The following is a 20,011-nucleotide window of genomic DNA, read 5'->3' as shown; positions in this document are numbered from 1 at the left end:
TCTATGCAACTGGACCCCAAGCTCTCACTCATTGGTGCTTCGAGCAGTGGTCAAATTCTGCCCTGCCACCATGACAAGGTCACCCTGGATTTAATGACATCTGGGCAATAGTGGGTGTATATGCTCAAGTGTGTTTGTGTAGTGCAGTGTTTTTCAAACTTGCCAACTTTAAGATGGGTGGACTCCAACTCCCAGAATTCCCCAGCCAGCATGGCTGGCTGGGGAATTCTGGGAGTTGAAGTCCACCCATGCTGGTTGGGGAATTCTGGAAGTTGGAGTCCACCCATCTTAAAGGCGCCAAGTTTGAAAAACACCAGCGAAGTGCTTAATATATAGCATATAGAACAACATATAGCATATAAATTGTTTAGTATGTGTATACAGGGCATTTTTAGGGAGAGGAGGGCTGTGCTTCAAGTCAGTCTTGACTTTTGGCCCTGTAATCTTCCTGGCAAAGTTTCAGATGTGGTTTGCCCGTGCCTCCTCCTTCCTAGAGCCAAAGGAGAGTGACTAGCCCAAAGTCACCCAGTTGGCTTCCACGGCAGAACTCACAATCTACAGCTACCAGTAGACAAAGCGAGAGATTAGTCTAGCTTAGTAGCAGTAGATTCCATGCACGCATGTGTGTGTGTCCATGTATGCTCTATTTATGTTTAAGGACAGCTTGTGGGCAGCCTTTAAACCATCTCTCCCAAACCCACCTCCGTTAGGAGCTCTCCAAAGCGCCAGAAGAAAAGGAGAACCAGTGCTAAGAAAGCCACGCAGGAGCCTCAGAAACCCCGCCCGTCCCAGAGCCACGCAGAGGAGCCCACCCGAGGTCCCAACCATGACCCAGAGTTTGCAAGACACCGTAGAAAACTTCAAGAGCGCCATGGAGGAAATGCAGAAGAAGGTCGTCGCCATGCGGGAGCGGACGGAGGAAGCCTACAAGAAGCTCAACCAGCTGGAGGTCCTGAAATACTCTTTGATCGACTCCAACAACCAGCTCAACAAGGAGTTGCGGAAGCTCTCCCAAGAAGTGGCCCTCTTTGAGGACCAAAACGCCCTGGACAAAGGCCAGCAGACGCGCCAAAGGAAAGGCCCTTCTGTGCCCAGAAAAACGGGGAAGAAGAATGAAGGGGAGGAGACCCCCCAAGAAGTCCAGACCAAGGAGAAGCAATAATAAAAGGAGCAAAATGTGTTGGAACGCCCACCCTTCTGCTTTGGGGGGTCTCCTCCAAAGAAAAGGCAGGGGAGGCTCTTGGGGGCTGCATCTTCCAGGGAGACACACCCACCCTGCAGTGTTGGCTCAGGCAAAGGTCAAGATGGCAGTTTGTGGATGATGGGACTGGGCCTTCTTTCAAACTGCGGAGGAGTGAATCAGGGAAGATGCGAGCAGGGCAGGAGGTGCCCCATGGGTCCTTCACTACCATGATTGCCGGAGGCAACCTCCATGCTTGAGCTCACACCGCACACTAAGCTAAACTGGGTTTGCTTAGCATGTGTGCAGCAGGTTATGCAGGTTCATGGTCAGTGTCTTGCGTACTCTAATTCAGCAAACCATGGTTACATTTGTAAACACAGGCTATGTTTTTTGAGCAAACATTGGGGGGCAAACAGCAGCCCCCAGGTTCCCTTCCAGCAGCCCATAGATCCCGCTCTGCCCCATCTAACCGGGGGCATCGGGTGTGTGTGTTAAAAAAGCCAAGATGGCACCTGTTCCTGCATGATTGAAGTCCCGACTCTTTTTTACATGCAGTGGGCATAAAAAAGAGGCAGGACTTCAACTGCAGGGTTGCACCCATCATTTTGACTTTTTTGACCCCCTGCGGACAACCCTGCCACTCTGTAATTGCTCAGAACTGAACAGTTTAATGGAACCTCCTTTGAAGGGAAATGGGGGTCCTTTTATTCAGCCATGGCCATTTCCTCAGGCCGAAGTGATTTATATCATTGGCATCATTCTCTGTCATATGCGTGATGGCATTGCTGCCCAACTGATGTCACTCACTGTAGAAATTGGGCCCGTCGCATGCAAAACCCGTTGCACCGGGGTCTGGTGGATCAAAGTCACCTCGATCTTTTGCCACGCCCATGAAAATTGAGTAGCACGCCTAGAGTAGGCATATCCCAGTTCAAAAAACAAAGCCAAATTGCACACTTTTACCCTAAAATAAGCAACCTGCCCCCATATGTGTGGTGGTCCCACCGCTTCACGGCCCTGAGCCCACCTCCAAAGGGTTTCGGTGGTCCTGAAGTTGAAGGGGATCCAAACTCAGCTTACTTTCTGAAAGCCCAGATCAATCCGGTTCTGTCTGTCGCATTCATGATTCAAGGACGGCTCAGGCTGGTGCCGTGTGGGACTACAACTCCCAACACACCAAGGCAAAGCCCCTGCCGAACAGGATGATGGTAGGGGCAGTGCCACGCTTCCAGCAATGCAACTCCACAACGCACCAAGGTGAACCTCACTACGACCTTGGAAATGAGAAACCAGAAGCAGCTGGATTTCCAACTCACGCATTTTAGGAAACCAGCTTTTGTGAGCTGCGGTTCACTTCATCAGATGCACGAAGGGTTTAAAGCCACTCTGTGCATCTGATGAAGCGAGCTGTAGTCACAAAAGCCCAGGCCTTTTAATAAAATTTGCATCCGATGAAGCCAGCAGCAACTCTCCAACGCTGGTGCCTTTTCCTAAAATGGGTGAGTTGGAAAAGGCGCTACCAGACTCTGCCTGATTCTTCACCACCGTAGGCCAACACAGCTCTCCTCCTACGATCTTGGAAGAGACTCTCCTTTGCCCCCCGACCTCACTTCAGCAACTTTGCAGAGCTGTTAGGAGGATCAAATGCAAATATAGAACAGGGGTACGTCGCCCTGGAGGAAAGGGAGAGTATAGCCCAACGTCAGCACCAACAAAACCATAAAAGTTTGTAACAAGTGTTGACAAAACACTTCCAAAAACCCTCCAAGAACAACAAAATATAAGGGTCAGTCACAATTACATGCAAATACAAGACAAACAAGCTATATTTGGAAATCTCCCCCTGCCCCAGGGCAAGAGCCGGACCAATCTATAGAAGGTGTTCCAATAGAAGAGAATCTCTGTAGCTCAGGGTTGGAGTCCTTGGTGCTCTCTGAGCTGGGTGGTTGGCTTGCAGGCATTTCGTGACCTGACTAGGTAACATCATCACATGGAGGGTGTGTATGAATCATATTTTAAAGTGCATGGAGGCTATATTTCCTGCCTCTTCCAGAATTCCCTTTCTGGCCTTTCCAGTGCTCAGTCTGGAGGACTTTTTTGATGGACACCTTCAGATTAACCAGTCCAGCAAAGCCTAATGGCTGTATTCCCACAACATGTCCAACCTGACTAGGGTTAACCTTAGTTCCTTGTCTTCCAGTTCAGTGAATGGTGTGAACCCACCCACTTGGGTTGCGTAGGATTCAAATTCTGGGAAAACCCAGAAAATTTATGTATTTATTATTTATTTATTGAAGCAATTTATATGGCGGCCCAACCCACTCACAGTGACTCCAGGCGGCTTACAGAAATAAGACCCCAAATACAAACCCACTACACCCTCCACCCCACCCCGTGGTGACAGCAACACATTCAAACAAGCCACTTGATGGGTTCCTTATCAACCTGGGATCCCCATGCCTGCTGGCAAAACCATGTCAGGGCCAAAAATGGTGCCATCAAGGGAATCATCTTGGGTGAATGCAGCCAGGTTACTTTTTTTCTTCCAAGGTCCGATCCAGGCCAAATCAAAGCCATGGTTTGTGACATCACTTGCTCCTCCTAACCTCATTGGCTGGAGGGTTGCCATAGCAAGTGACAATATTTCCAGCATCATTTGTCCTTCTGGACCCCAGTGCTGGGAAACTCGACTCAAAACAGATGGATAACATGAAAAGCAACCGGGTTTAATGGCCAGCACTCTGGGTATTGCAGGAATATCCCCCATGTGGGCGCTCAGGTTGAAGGTGCTGAGACAGGGCTGACAATCCAAGCATTGGGAAGAAACAGATGCTTTCAGAAGGAACGGGCTGTCCCGTTAAGCCAGAATTAGGGGGCTAGCTTAGAAAAGAGGGGTTCGACGTCATTATGAGCCAGAGAAATGCTCGCACCCGCATCGACGGCAGCCTCCATCCACCATCCACCATGCCGAAGGTACGTGTCTCCTGTACGGATGTGCACCAAGAAAGATCTGCAAAAAGTAGGAGCCAAAACGTTGGCTTCAGAACGTCCCACCTGGAAGCGCATTTTGACCACAAAGGTAGACATTGACCTGGCTGGATGAATTGGGGAAATTAACCTAAAAGAGACTACGTCGGCCAGATATACTTCTGGATGCTGTGGCATGTTGGTTGAAACTGTCTTCCATTTCATGTCAAGCCCTGCTTCTAAGCTGCTGACACCTCCTTTTGATGGCAATTATTGTCAAAGGTCACTGTCGTACATTCACTAAAATCAAACCCAGAAGCTCTGGTGTCCTGTTGAATAGTCACTGGTTACTTCCCAAACATACTCAGCCTGGTGACTGAACTAGCCTATTTTTGGCATTCGCATAATACGTTGACCCAGAAAACGATCCAACTGGGTTTGCACAAGATAAGCCTTAAAAAACTAATCAAAGTTAGCAGAAGCCAAGGTTACCATGTGGCAGAAACTTATCTCATCCAGATAAAGATATCATCTAAACCAGTGTTTCTCAACCTTGGGAACTTGAAGATGTGAGGACTTCAACTCCCAGAATTCCCCAGCCAGCCTTTGGAGTTGAAGTCCACACATCTTCAAGTTCCCAAGGTTGAGAAACACTGATCTAAACCCAGCTCCTGTGACTTTTGTCTCTCACAGGCTGAACTTGAAGGTACAAATCCAATCTATATACAACTAAAACTCGCCTGTTTGTATGTAACTTTAACTGGGCCAAATAGTGCATCATAAGGTGACCATTTTTGAACCAAGATACCTCAAATGGGCTAACTTACCGAATGCATCCAAAATCTGGGACCCATGACTCCCGTGGAATTGACATTCAACAAATTTTATAAAACATTTTATGACATAAAAATGAACATAAAACATTTTCGGATGTAATACAAAATGTCATACAACATTTCCCGTGGTCAGCTTCTGAAGTTTGACTGTACTATGCAGTTTGAAATGAATGACATGGGCTATTTTCACGGCAGATACATCTCTGAATAGTTCCCTGATTTTTTAAGACCTTTTCCAGCGAAGGCAGCACATTAGAAGCTCTTCCCTTGCGGAAGGCCTTGAGGAATCTGGTAAAGAAATACCTCTGAAACGATGACGATGTAAATATCGTCTGAAACGATGTATGTAAATATCTCTGAAATGACGAAACGATGTCACAGGTTGTCTAGTCTTTGCTAAATATTTGTGCCTCCAGGTAATAGTTGGAGAATATCTGCTAGTCAAAGTCACAAGGGGAAACATGAGGAGACTTTCTTTTTAGGAAATGGACAGGGAGAACCTAATACTTTTAGACAGTGTTCTCACAACAGCATAAGCTAAAGTGCTAATTAATAAATAGGGCAGCATTTTTTTCCCTTCTGAATGCTCTGTTTTAATCAGACTCTGAGGCCCCCTTCTGAACCTGAAGCACATCACCCATTGGATATGCAGAAATGGACATGGTGATCTGATGAGGTGGCTCCATTGTTTGCAATATCTGAGGCTCTCTCCTAGACTTTTAATAATAATATTAATTTTTGTATTTGTCGAACGTTATTTAAAACTGTTTTTGTGGTTTGATTGTACGCCGTCCAGAGTCACGTTTCATGAAATGGGTGGCTATATAAATATGATAAATCAAATAAAATTATAGCCTCCAACAAGTCTGAATTGCAAATGTTGGTTTGTGCAAATCCCAGAGTGACCATTCCCAGGTTCAGAAGACTCAGTAAGACTCAGTAAGACTCAGACACAGGAAGATATTTCCTGTGGTCAACTCCTGATGCTTGACTGCGCTATACAGTTCAGTAGGAATGACAATGGGCTATTTCCAAGGCAGATACATGTCTCAGTTGCTCCCTGAATTTCTAAGACCTTTTCCAGTGACCACAGAGATAGATTTTCATCATCATCACCACCACCCCACAGATGTCTTGGTTGGTTCTTATCTCCCACTTCATCTCAAGCTAGCAGAAGATGATGGAACCAAACATTTTTGGAAAGAGCCAGATTGGAGAAGGCAGGTTAGCAAAATCTCCTCTGACCAGAGCAGAGGATGTGATTGTCTCTCTCCATTTTTCCAACAGATCAGCACCTTGGAAGAAAAAATTGTAAAGCAGGCAGTGGCCCTGGAAGATCACTCAGGGCCCAACGAGAGTCTCCGCCTCCAGATTGATGAACTGAGGGAGACGGTAGCCTGCCTCGACTCAGAGAACCAGGACTTACTCAAGGAGAACAAAGGCCTGAAAGATCAGCACAGGAGTCTCCAGGAGGTAGCGGATCAGTTTAAGATCAGAATGGAACACCTGCAGAAAATCGTGGAGGATGTCAGAGAAAGGATCGACTCTGCCAACATGATGGTCCGTCAAGTGGAGCTGCAGAACAAGACTTTGGTGAAAGCCCATGAAGAACTCAACAAGGAAATGCACGAGGTCACCATCCAAGTGGCCGTCTTCAAAGACTACAAGGCTGTCCAGGAGAAGGACCTCGAAGAGATGCGGACCCTTTCCTCAGAAGTTAAGAAGTACCTGCGGGGTCTGGAGGATCAACTGGCTGAGACGGAGCACGGCTACCATGTGGAGAGAAGCCATTCTGGCGAACTGAAGGAGAAAGTCACCACTCTCCTGAAACTCAGAGAAAAGCAGAGGAAGGACATCAAAGACCTGCAGAAGGAGCTGGAGACCCGCGTGCAACAGGCCACATTCTCGCGGCTGGACCAGGAGAACCGGGTGCAAATGGGCTCGCTGATGCATGAAGTAGTGGAGGCCCAGCTGGTGGGGGTGGCGCGGAACAGGTCAAAGAAAAGGAAAATCCTGCGCTGGGTATGGATGGCAGCCAAAATTCTGATGATGTTGGTGTTTGGCTGCTATGTCTTGCTCGGCCTGGTATTTGCATACGCTCGCTTTGTCAATCCGGAATTCATCTCTGAGACATTTCTGGCGTTCGTAAGCGAAGAGAACATTGAACGCATTGCTTACAGTTTCTCTCAGTACCTGAACTGGAGAAATGACGGCCTTCTACCATTTTGAACAACAAAAGGAATCCTTTCTTTCCCTTTGATTTTGATGTTAGAAATCTATGGATTTTAAAATATTGTAAAGAGTATGAGCAGATTGGTACAAGTTCTTTTTTTAATTACTGGAGTTTTTTTTTAAAAGCTAGCATATCTAATGCAGTACAGAAATAGCATATACAGGTAGTCCTCGACTTACAACCATTCATTTAATGACCATTCGAAGTTACAACGGTGCTGAAAAAAGTGACTTGCGACCGGTCCTTGCACTTACGAGTGTTGCAGCATCCCTTGGTCACATGATCGGAATCCAGGCACTTGGCAACTGGCGTGTATTTATAATGGTTGCAGCATCCCAAGGTCACGTGATCACCATTGGCAGCCTTCCCAGGGGATTTCCCACAAGCTAAGTCAATGTGGGAAGCTGGATTCGCTTAACGACCACGGCAAAAAAGGTAATAAAATCGGGCGTGACTCACTTAACGAACACATCACTTAGTGATGGAAGTTCCAGTCCCAATTGTGGTTGTAAGTCGAGGACTATTAGTAATATAGATTACTAATAATTAGTAATGTATATAATGTAATATAGATAGATAATATATATATTAAATATATATGTAATATATATTAGAGCTGGGTGAAATTGCAGTTCAAACATTTGATGAGAAATTCAGTTCAAATTTTCCAAATCTCACTGACTTCCTAAGTAAGATTGGATTGAACCAGATGGCTTGAAAATGGGGCCAAATTGATCCAACTGGATGCTTTGAACTGAAGCATCCAATCCAATTGATTTTCTCAATTGATGTAAAGGTCAATTAGATACAATTAATGATCTGAATCAAATTGATGATACAAATCAGATCAAAGGCAACCTGCACAGCCCTGATATACATGTTAAGAAATAACTAGCAATTGTTCCAAAAGTCAGTTTGTTCAAAAGGCTGCACATGTGTTGACATAAGGGCACCGGGTAAACACAGTCAAGATGGCAGCCATGACTGTACAAAGTCCCGCCCTTTATGTGTGATGCATGTCAAAAAGGGGTGGGGTTTTGATTGTGTGGCTACCATCTTGATTTTTTTGACACCACCCCCACCCCTTGGATGCCCCTGATGTCATAAATAGTTATTAAAAAATGCAAGCTTCCAACAGCAACATTTTGACTGCATTTTATATTCCAGTGTACTAGAAAATCTAGTTGTTGTTCGTTTCTGGGACCTGTGGGGCCTTTATAGCATTCTGTAAGCAGTGCAAACAGACCCCGTGCTTTTATGGTCACCGGACAGGTGAGGGATTGTGGTCATTGAAGCTGAATGCAGCAGGACAGCCCCATGATCGGCCAAGCTGATCTGCAGCAACCCCCAAATCTTAAGTTTGTATCAGAGCATGAAAGAAAAACAGACAGGACCGGAAGGAGAAATCTAAGCCAGAGAGCTGAAAGGACTAGGATATCAAAGAGGACAAAGGTGTTTTGTCTGGCTGTTTCAAACCAGAGCCCTATCTTATGTGACTGCACCGGCTGAGGACAGCTTCAAGACAGCCAGAAAAAGTCCTTCCCACTAGGGCCAGCTGATACGCAGACCAGCCTTCAGAAGATCCTTCAATGCCAGGAGTGTGCAGCTTTTCCCGAGGACCACACTTGGACCTGGAGAAGTTGCCTGAGTCCATCTCATGAAAGTAGGTGGAGACAGGGCAACGAAAAGGATGGGACCAGGAGAAGACTTTTGTCCGATTCTGTTTACCTAGAAGCGTAACTAAGAAGGCATGTGATCGAGTTGACTGTTGCTCATGTACCGAATATCTTCCTCCTGTTGGGTTACAGATTACAACTGGGGAAGGCCGTTTGGAGAGGCTTTTGAGGAGCACACTCAACATGGTTGACTTTTGAAGACTGCGTGAGTCTCAGCTCTTTGCTCTATATTGTCTTCAAAACCTAAGACAACCTCATTCTACATTCCAAGTGTGGCTGGAGGGGGTCTAATGCATAGAAATCCACCATGGGCTGGTATCCAGTTGTCACCAGAGGAACAGAAAGCAGATTACATATACTTTGGGGCCTGATCCAGCCTCAGGGCTCTTACTTATTATTATTTATTATAGTATTATCTTTGTATCCCACCTTTATTTTATACAAGGTAGTATAAATAATGCCCCTGCCTCCTATTTTCCCCACAACAACCCTGTGAGGTGGGTTGGGCTGGCCCCAAATCACCGAGCCATCTTTCAGACCTAAGGGAGGACTAGAATTCACAGCCTCCTGGTTTCTCTTCCAGGATTTTCACCCCTACCTCTTATGTTCTTAGAATCAGTACCCACATCCTGTTTTTGGTAGTGCGATTGTAAAACTACCCTCTGAATCTCCAGGATGGGAACTGACAACCACGTGGCTGTATTTGTGCCAGATGCTTAACCTACCTACTGAGTTAACTCATTTTTCTGGGTTGAGACATTTCACCAAGCCCTAACCTACTCAAACAGGCTGGATTTGCATAACGCAGAAAGCCACCGAAACAAAGAAATAAATAAAGTACCAACTCTAACCAAGACTTATGTGAACCATCCTTCAGAGGTGATGCCAATGTATTGCATCTGATTAAGCACATTGCTGGCAGAGCCACGGAATAATACGTTGCATTGCTGATTTATTTATATAGACCACCAGGGGGCAGCACATGACTGATGTTCTACTTTGGGACTCATCAGATGTATGCTGCCAGGTCTTCTTCTATAGCAGGGTTCCTCAACCTCAGCAACTTTTAAGATGGGTGGACTTCAACTCCCAGAATTCCCCAGCCAGCCATGCTGGCTGGGGAATTCTGGGAGTTGAAATCCACCCATCTTAAAGTTGCTGAGGTTGAGGAACCCTGTTCTGTAGGGTTCAAACCCTCAATTGTGAATTGAAGTCATGGCCCTTTACAAGAGGGATGGTGGAAGTCATGTAAAACCTCGCAAGGGAACGTGACCTAATGTGATAGCTGTACTTCTCTCTCTCTCTCTGACAACGTAAAGGATGGTGGCCTATATGTACCATTCTGATGGATGGAACTTCAGAAAAAGCTGATCTTCTACCAATGCATACGTTACATTGAAAACCTATTTAATGCAATATAGCCTGTCCAATGGTCTAGCTCAGTGTTTCTCAACCTTGGCAACTTGAAGATGTGTGGACTTGAGTTTTGGGAGTTGTCCACACATCTTCAAGTTGACATGGTTGGGAAACACTGGTCTAGCTTTTCCAGATGGTCTTTGTGACCATTAATTGTGGTTCGTTGCCAGGGGCTCCCTCAGATGGGACCCTTGCTCACACCACCTGGAAATCATGGTTTAAAAACACATGCACAGAGGCATCTCAGAAGGTTTTTGGCTCCTTGCAATCAGCAGCGGTTTAGTATTGTGGGCCCACAAAATGTGTCCATAAATGAGAAAGATTAAAATTGGAACAGAACATCTGTGGACTAAGGACATAGCCTCAAAGATATGGAGAGTTACTTTCCACGTCATTTTTCACCACCACCTTTTTCCAGCAGCAAAACATTCCACTCAATTTCGGCTTCCTATTGTACCTTTTCAAAAGTCTTTGTGAAAACTCATGTGCATTTTCAGGGGCATTTCTAGTGATAGCTATATATTAGGTACATTTGTCCTACCAAAATTTTCTTTGCAAGCAAGTCTCCTTAGAGTACCACAGACTTCAAAATGCACCACCCTCTAAAATCTAAATTCTATGGGAATGTGTTACTAATACAATTTTTAAAAACATTGAGCTGAAAAATTAAGAAATATTCAATATCCATGATTTAATATTCCAAAACTTATATTTTATTTTTAGTTATTTTATTTATTACTAACCTTTGTAAGTAGCCTACTTGAGCAACTTTAGGCAATTTTTTTTTTAAATTCCCAAAATATAGCAGCACCTTGTGGACAGCACTGAAAGCAGAAACTGGGGGAAAAAATGCATTGAAATGTTAAAAGAGCTGATCCATTGTTCCTGGCTATGCGCCATTCAACCCTTCCATTTACAAAATGGGGTTAATTTAAGTGACTTTCCTCAACTCAGTGCACCCCAGCGATGTTGGATGTCAACTTCCATCCCCAACTATCAAATTTTTGGCTTGCACGTGGCTGGAGAAGACTGTATTTTATCAACTCATGCTGTAGGGTTATAACAATACTGTATTTGCCCGAAGCTCTCATAAGGCTCTTTGCACGAAAATTATCATTAATTACTGGGAGGAGCTGATCTTCCCTCTCTCTTTCAGTCAGTGCATGCATATTGAATTAGGATCTCTAATCCAGTTAAATAATGCAGTTGTGCTGCTCTGGATCTATTCGAACTGGGATCTGAGGACCACCTGGGCCTTCAAGGTATTTATGACTTGCCAGTTAGCTCTTACTAATATTCCACTTTAAAAGTTCAAAGGTGGCTTGGATGCACAATGAAAACCTCTTTATGACCCCCTCAAGAGGGATTGCCCATAACCTCAAACTAATTCCTTTTGAGATTTGCACTTGCTAAATTACAGAGTATGAAGACTGTGTGTGCGTGAATCTCCTATTTTCAAGGCCTGCAGCCTTTCCATCCCCTCTCTTTATCTCAATAAATCAGGATCAATGCCCCCCCCATGGGAAATGGCAATTTGTCCCAGGTTGCACCAAATGCTGTAAATTTAATGCCCCCCCCCCCCCGAGGCTGTTCTAGGGTCCTTGACCATTACTGAAGTTCAGCTCATAACAATACATGAAGTAGAACCCGAAAACAGGAAGCAATTAACTAAAGGTACAATAGTCCCATAGAACATCAAGCATGCTTTGAGGGAATACACTAGCCAGTGTTTCTCAACCCCAGCAACTTTAAGATGTGGGGACCTCAACTCCCAGAATTCCCCAGCCAACATGCTTACTGGGGAATTCTGGGAATTGAAGTCCACCCAGGCTGGCTATGGAATTCTGAGAGTTGAAATCCACCGATAATTGCTGGGGAACTCTGGGAGTTGAAGTCCACACATCTTAATGTTGCTGAGGTTGAGAAGTACCACACTAGACTAACTCATGCTTTAGACAGTAGCACTTTACATGATGGAAAACCTTCACAAATTACTAGAAAGATGTAGTACTCTGCACTGGACGTTTTCGGTGAGTTGTTTCCCATCTGGTTGCTTTTAGTGAAAAAGAAATGTACTACAGATGAGTGCCCGTGTGTATTTTTGGAGCTTAGATAAAGGAACAATAAATGTGTCTTATTTCTAAATAAATGCACCATCATATTGAGGTTTCATATATCTAGTTTAAAAAAAGTAGGACAGACTGATGATTAATTAATTAATTAGACTGAACTTTCCCATCCAGTGCCTCCCAGATGTTAATTCATTGCTGTTAATTAATTGTTGATAAGAAATTACTCGCGCCCGTTTGGGAAAGCTGTGATACAGCTTCAAAGGAGATGCTCTTTGATGGCTTTTCTCCTTGCCACCCAATTATACTCTCTTGCACATGCTAAAAAAAAATGTTCTAGTAATATGGCATATTTTGCATAAAGGTACAGTATTAGGTTACCCTGCCAAGGTTCCTCATTCAGAAAAAAGAAATATACCAGATTTACAGGTTGTCCTCATTTAGCGACCACAGTCAGAACCAACAACTTGGTCATTAAGCAAAGTAGTTGTTAGGTGAAACTGCAACTGTGCTTACAATCTGACTCCAGCTTTCTTTCGCTTTACAGACCTGTGAAGGTCATAAATACGAGGACTGGTCACAAAGTTTCTTTTTTATCACTGTTTTAACTGTGAATGATTGCTAAACGAGGTAGTCACTAAATGAAGACAACCTGTATTTGCAAAGACTTAGAGCCACACTGTACCACCCAACAGACAAAGCTTGTTTTAAAAAGGGCCTTTGGTATTTAGAGCTTTTTCCAGAAGCAGTGTTATCCTCTAGCCTTCTATCTGATCATCTTCTGCATGTGTTGATCAGAGGCCTGAGTGATGAAACTATGACTGGGTTTATGAGCACACTAGACTAAAATGGAAAAAGGTAGCTGGGGGTTCAGTGATTACGGGAACCAGCTGTGCTCTGTAACTGTTGGGCGAACAAGACCATCCCATTAAGGCTAAACAGAGTTTATTTGTCTAAACAGTACAAGAGCCCAACAATTTGTCTCCCCTGGGTTTACGTCTTCATGTATTGCTTGAACCCAGTCTGCAAATCACACATGGATGGATCACCTCTAGGACCATTCTTCTCCAACTCAGGACGTGCCAGGTGTGTTGCCTACAATTCCCAGAATCCCCAGGTGCTTGGATGCCCAAAGGTCAGAAAAGTCAAGATGGCATCCACAATGGTGCAATCAAAGCTCTGCCTGGGAATTCTGGGAGTAGTAGTTGAACTTATCTGGAATTCACCAGGCTGAGAAAAGCCATCCCAGGAAGAGATTCAAGACACCAGATCATCTCTTGAACATCAATGCTAAGTTTGCACCAGGAAGATATTTCCCCCCTCTCCCTGTCACCCATTTCCTATCTCTTTCCTCCATTTGCAGGAGAGAGGAAGAGTCAAGTTAAATGAGTAAATTATCATCCTGATTTGCAGCTTCCCACCAGTGTGTCTTCTCCTGCATTTGCTGCTCTGGACAGTCTTCTACTTATGAACTTTTGAGTTACGAACTTTCGCCGATACAAACCTGTCCACAACTCCAACAATGAAGGTCCCGGAAGTTTATGGCACGCCGCATATGTATGCTTGGTTGGACTTACAAACAAAATGGACTTATGAACAGCCTCTTGGAACGTAACCTGTTCGTAAGTAGAGGACTGTCTGTACAAGAAATCTTCATCCCTCCATGAAATATAAAAAACGAGGACACCACACAAGGGTTTCACAACATACATCTTTAAATAAATTCAGCTAACAGTTGCTGTCCCAAAGAAAGGAATAGAGAAGTCAATGGGGTATGTGTGGAGGGGGAGTCCTTCTCTGCTGACCTGGCCAGCATCTCAGCTCATGGTCCAGCGAGGTGGGCACACTGCCAATGGCTCATCTGCACCTGACAAATATGCCAGTTCCCGCTGCCCACAGCAGGCAGGAAAAGGGTCACAAAAAAGGGACAACTTTACAAAATAATAATAATAATAATAATAATAATAATAATAATAATAATAAAGAAACCCAGCCCAGCTTCAGTTTCCAGAGAGGCTCCAGGCCGCCCTCGCAAAATTTGTTGCATTAGGAGTTTCGACAACGGAACGCAGACTTGGCCAACTCTTCCTTGGAGCTGTTGTACTAAGGAAGCCCCCGGGAGTCACGGAGACCACCAGATCTTGCCCACCGCCACCTCCCTCAGTCAGTCAATACGGAGCTTCACTTCCCGGTGGTCAATGGGTGTGACAACCTCATTGGCGTAGCCGTTTTCGGAACACAAGGAAAGTTCGTCCGTTGTCTCGACGCCACTGTTGATTTCTGAAAAGGTGGCAAAGGGGTCCAGGGAATTAAACCCAAAAAGCAGGAACAAATTGAGTCCAAAAGCAAAGAGGAGGAATAAAAGGAATCTGGGTTCATGCCTGCTATCGGATAATGTACATAAACATTGGCCATTCTGCTCCTGCACCTCAGAGAAAGTACAGAAATGCAGATGGATTTCCAAGTATCCATATGGTTCTGTCATTGGATCTCTTGGAATAGTGCAGTTGTTGTAATTAACAGAGTATTTCAGACACTGGCTGGTCACTCTGCATATTCGCCACATGGATTAAAGCAACACATCCCTTGATGTGTTGAGATTGGCCCCATTAATTTGACAGATGCATCCATGCAGTTTTCTTGACAGCAAGATAGGTTTGCCACTGCCTTCTTCTCAATTTATAAGTAGTCCTCACTTAATGACCACAATAGGGACCAGAAAATTGGTTGTTAACTGGGGCAGTCATTAAGCAAGTCACCATGGGACTGGACCTGATTTTATGATCTTTTTATGACAGTTGTTAAGCGAATCATGTGGGCATTAAGTGAATCCAACTTCTCCAATGGACTTTTTTGCCAGAATTTGCTTAATGACCACATGATTCACTTAATGGCCATGTGATTTGCTTAACAACTGTGGTGATTCACTTAACAACCATCATAAAAAAGGTCACAAATCACGATCACGTGACTGCGGGGGGTGTGGTGGTTTGCGATGGTCTTAAGTGCGAGTACAGGTCGTAAATCACTTTTTCCAAGCAGTCATTAAGTGAGGACTACCTATAACCCTGGCATTTTCTGGTGGTCTCCCATCCCAATGCTAATCAAACCCAATCCTGCTCAAGCTTTTCCAAATCAGACTGCTGCTATATCCTATTTGGTTAGGGAATGTATAAAATTCGATCTATGTGCTAATTTAGGCACATTCTTCACAATGTCTTTTTAATATGCATAACAGCTAATCCTTATGCATATTTCCCTTTCAACTCATATTCATCTGGGCATATACAGGAAAACCTTGATTCTCTGGATCTCTAATAGCAGATTTCAGATGCGAGGGACAAGATTTTAATTTGGACTTCACCCCCAAACAATGGACAAAGTCCGTTGTTTCCAAAGCGGTCCAGACAACTGACGGTATTTGCATCACAAGAGCACTGATGTTTTTTCATCATCTGCATCTTCTTTTTGTCAAAATGACCTAAAGCCACACAAATGATGTAAATAATGTGCATTAGGATTTAAGAGAAATTCCTCCCTTAAATGGTCCTAAACCCCTAAATCGTAGTTTAAATTGGACAAACAGGCTTACCAGATCTGGGTTGCAAAATGCCAGATCACTCCGTTTTGACAACTCCCCATCCGCTTGTCAGCCCAGAAAACAGTTCTCACACCTTAATTGCCACATTCTTATGTTTGAATTGAATTCAATCAAACTTCGTTTTGCCCTGGTTCCAGCAAGGAAGGAAGCAGAGGGGAAGGCAGGGTACTGAAGAGGGTGAGTTCAAAGTCCCAACAGGCCACCCATCTCAAGGACAATGGTAGAAGCAGGTTAAAATTTGGTTAATAAATAAAAATAAAATAAAAGCATAAACGCTGATTTGAAAGCAAAGCCCCCGTCTCCATCATCCAAGCCCCTGTATCTGGAAGTTTCACTGCATGCACAAGGGCTCCTTTCAGACACGCAAGAACAGCCAAGCGAGGTTGTAGGAGGCAATCTGAGATACGTCCACCACCTTTGTTCCTTCTGGCTTTTTAAAAAGATGGTCCAGATTAAGAGCGAAGAGGACAGCCAGTCACCCTGTCTGATCTGGTCCTGAGATAAAAAAAGTGCAATGCCGTAACCGGGGAAGGCAGGATGAGAAACGGACGAAGGTTAAGGCAAACATTCCTGCGTCATAAAGCAAGCCAGAATTTAACTGGGACCTTCCTGCTGCCTTCCACCATGCCAGCCTTTCAAGCAGAGTTATGCTACAGCAGTGTTTCTCAACCTTGGGAACTTTAAGATGCGTGGACTTCAACTCCCAGAATTCCCCAGCCAGCATGGCTGGCTGGGGAATTCTGGGAGTTGAAGTCCACTCATCTTAAAGTGGCCAAGTTTGGACAACACTGTCCTAGGGGGTTCTACACTGGACTAGATGACCTCAAACCACCATTATCTACAGCTGGAGGTCAACTCCATTGGGGAAAGGGAGGCTGAACTGGAGGGTTTATTCTGTTGTCAGAAGCCTGCATTAGGAAGGGTCCCCTGAGGTCATCCAGTCCAACCCCCTGCCCAGTGCACGAATCCAAATTAAAGCTTCCAGACAGGCAGCTGTCCAACTTCTGCTTGAACTTATCCAATGAAGATAAGCTCCTCTCAGGTCCACTTCTTTATTAAATTAAGTTTTGGTTTTATTCTATTTTTACTGGATTTTATATTGTTTTATTGTATTTTCATATTTATTGCTGTTTTATTGTGAACCTCCCAGAGTCACTTTTGTGAGATGGGCGGTATCTAAATTTGAAATATAAATAAATAAAATAAATAAATTATATTCCGCATTTTTACAAGCAATTAAGTTCTACTCAAATGCTCAAATGTTAGAAAGCATCTGGTTTTCACCCCCACACACCTTCCTTTCAAATCTGCAACCTGGAATCCCAAAATGGAAACAAGCCTTTGCTCTTCCTGCCAGCCGCTGTCCTCTTTCTGAAAGTGTCCTTGTTTATAAAAGCAAATTAATTTTTAAAAAGCACGTTTTGCTATGCAAGAAAATCAGTAAAGTTGGTAAGTAAATATACAGACAGAGGAATCAACCACAGCAGAACCAGACTGCAAATCCCCTTACAAAAGATTCCTCGACTTGCCACCTTACCTGAAAATATGAGTTTTTCTTTCATGATGTTGACATCGCGGCTGGATCGGCGGACGGCAGCACTGAGCATGATCTGTTCCGGGTTGTACGTGCGGATGCTGCCGAAGCGCCACCTGGGACAGAAGTGGAACATGGAAAGACCCTCGTTTGCAGGGGCCCCACTGGACTGGGGACAGCATGCCCACCCTGGAGCGCCCACTGCAACCGTGCAAAGCCCTGTCCCTTTTTCATGCGCGCCACGCATGATTGCAACTGCCATCTTGACTTTTTTTGACCTCCCCGCCCCCCGTGGACGCCTCTGTAAATCCTGCTCTCTGCCCCTCCCAATCTGCAAACATCATTTCTCAGCCCCATGCAGGAAGGAGCAAAGATTTTGAACCAGCAGCTAATTTCCAGCTTAGGAAAACAATTCCTTTCCTTTTCTTCTCCTCCAGCAGAGCCTGCGAGATGCAAGCTTGGAAATGAGGTGTTGTACAACCACATGCCCCGAGCCCCCCACCCCACCCCGCCCCAAGAGACACCATCTCTAACCCAGCATTTCTCAAAGCCTCTGATTGGAGCTGGCAGGTTTAATCTACCGATTTAAAACAGTTCAGTCAACTGAAAAGGTTCCCCAGGTGACCCGGTTTGCACACAGGGAGGTCTGGGCAAAAACAGGCAGCTTCTTTCACAAATTCGCCTGTTCTCTCCCGATGCAAAAAAACAGATTACAGTAGGATTTGTCAATTCAGTGATTTTAAATCGAGCATCGGCCTCTATGTGGGAGGGCGTTCATTCAGGTGCTGGCCTTCAAGTTGGGTAGGCCTGGGTTCTAGTCTCTGCCTTAGCCCTCTGGGGGACTTTGGGACTGTTACTGCTTCCTGGCCCAGCCTACCTCGCAGGGTTGTGGTGGTGGTGGGGAAAAATGGGGGAGGAAGTGTTACGCCTGCTGCCTTGAGCTCTGAGGAAGGGCAGGATAGAATAATAAAGAGGAGTCCCGGATCCAAACTCTCCTTGCCCCCCAGTGCTTTAAAGTGTGCAGACAAGTACCCACACCACAAAGAAACCGAAAAACCATGCAGTCAGATCTAACATATAACACAGAGATGCCAAGTACACAAAATGGGACTTGTAGGTGATACAATCACGTAACACGCAGTCAGCTGGCCAGCAATCCAGATTCGAAGGGGAAAATGGGATTGCAAGTGTGCAGAATGCCCCGGTGGGCACCTCAAAGGCCCCCTTTCCTGGGCTCCCCTGGGTGCCACTGCATGAGTCCAGAGAAAGGGCAGCTGCTTTCAGGAGTCGCTGGCAAGTTAGGGGGCAAGCAGGCGCACCCTCCAAATATTTCCCCCCTCCCCTGGAATCTGGGTCATTACACCTTCCTGATACACAGAGCTGGTTTGCACTCGTCTTGGTCAGTATTAAAGCGATCCAGTTTTCGATGTTCTATCTGGGGCAACCTTGGGGCCAAAGGGAAGACTAAGGCCCTGTTAGCCTGCACCAAATTGGCTGCCAAATCCGTTGACAATGAAGAAGGATGGAGAGAAAAGTTTGATAACTTAGCAAGGGAAAGCAGGGCTGTTGTTTAACCATATAACCACCCCGCTCCCTTAAGGACTTTAAAATCAGAAGTAATCCCCCCCAAAAAGAACAGTGGTGTGAAAGATATGAATGTCTGAATCCGCCTCCCATCCTGATGTCTGCCTGTATTGCATTTCTGACTGCACCTCCCCTCTTCCCCTCTGCTGTGAAGGAAACCAAAAAATCAGTCCCCGCCTTCCGCAATCTGGTAGGGAGAGCTGCTTTTCCATCCAGACCAAGCCCTCCTTGCCACTTTCAAGACCCTCACTGCAGAAGCCAGTTGGAAACACGCTTCGCCCTCCTGCCTACCAACCCCCGCCCCCTTTGCAACGTCAAAAAAGAACTGCTTTTTGCAAAGATGAGGAAAGAAAGAGGTGATGCCAGTAACATGGAGAAAGCACAGATGTGCACAGAGGCAGCCTGGATGAGGCGAGAGGAAGAAGATGATCTAGGCAAATACCCCCCCCCAACCTTTGGAAAAAAGGGTCAGTCAGGTTCTCAGGCCACAATGTGATTTCGACCATTCCATGCCAAGAAGGGGCAAAAGGTGGGCAGCAAAGGTCAGGTGCTTCTCTCTCTCGTGCACACACAGCATGTATTTTGCTGTGAGCCTTGTCGGTGGCTGCAATCCTCACCCAGCAAAATCTGGTAAGTTGGCTGGACACACCAGTTTTAGGCTGCTTCTGACCCAGAAATGCCTTCAGCTCAGAAAAAAACGCTTTCAAGGCAGCAAAACTCCCTGATGCACTGATGGCAAACAGGGCTGTCGTTGTGGGGCAAATAGGAAGAGGAAGGTGTATGAGAGATGTTCGCCGCCGTGAGTTATTTATACAAATAATAAAGGCGGAATAAAAGAAAATCTAAAAAAAAAACAAACTCTGCAGGTTCTTCTCCTCTGCGGGCCTTAATGCTTGTTTTTAAAAGTGCTTC

General features: G+C 45.2%; 2 protein-coding genes across 4 annotated transcripts in view; one reads left to right on the top strand and one right to left on the bottom strand.

Annotated features, from left to right (window-relative positions):
• Positions 1-4,090: 4,090 nt before the first annotated feature.
• TMEM191C (transmembrane protein 191C) lies at positions 4,091-7,215 on the top strand. Its single transcript, XM_007441188.1, has 2 exons — positions 4,091-4,156; positions 6,274-7,215. The coding sequence occupies exons 1-2, from the start codon at positions 4,091-4,093 to the stop codon at positions 7,213-7,215; spliced, it is 1,008 nt and encodes a 335-aa protein (XP_007441250.1).
• A 3,822-nt stretch (positions 7,216-11,037) lies between these two features.
• Positions 11,038-20,011, bottom strand: part of GDPD5 (glycerophosphodiester phosphodiesterase domain containing 5) — a 127,800-nt gene continuing 118,826 nt past the window's right edge. For 2 of the 3 annotated variants that reach the window (XM_088140452.1, XM_088140453.1), the window contains exons 15-16: positions 17,519-17,631; positions 11,041-14,660 (exon numbers count right to left, since the gene is read on the bottom strand). In XM_088140452.1, the coding sequence (XP_087996578.1) occupies positions 14,545-14,660; positions 17,519-17,631 (229 nt within the window). In that variant the 3' untranslated portion in view covers positions 11,041-14,544. Of the gene's footprint in view, positions 14,661-17,518; positions 17,632-20,011 lie in introns of all 3 variants that reach the window. The other variant, XM_025175020.2, reaches the window with a different exon arrangement.

Source organism: Python bivittatus, unplaced genomic scaffold (genome assembly GCF_059951505.1).
Source record: "Python bivittatus isolate LINGU-HERP-01145 unplaced genomic scaffold, Pbiv_v1 ctg000340_np1212, whole genome shotgun sequence".
Lineage (NCBI taxonomy): Eukaryota > Metazoa > Chordata > Lepidosauria > Squamata > Pythonidae > Python > Python bivittatus.
Note: the sequence above shows the minus strand (reverse complement) of the source record. Positions and strands in the feature narration are given on the sequence as shown.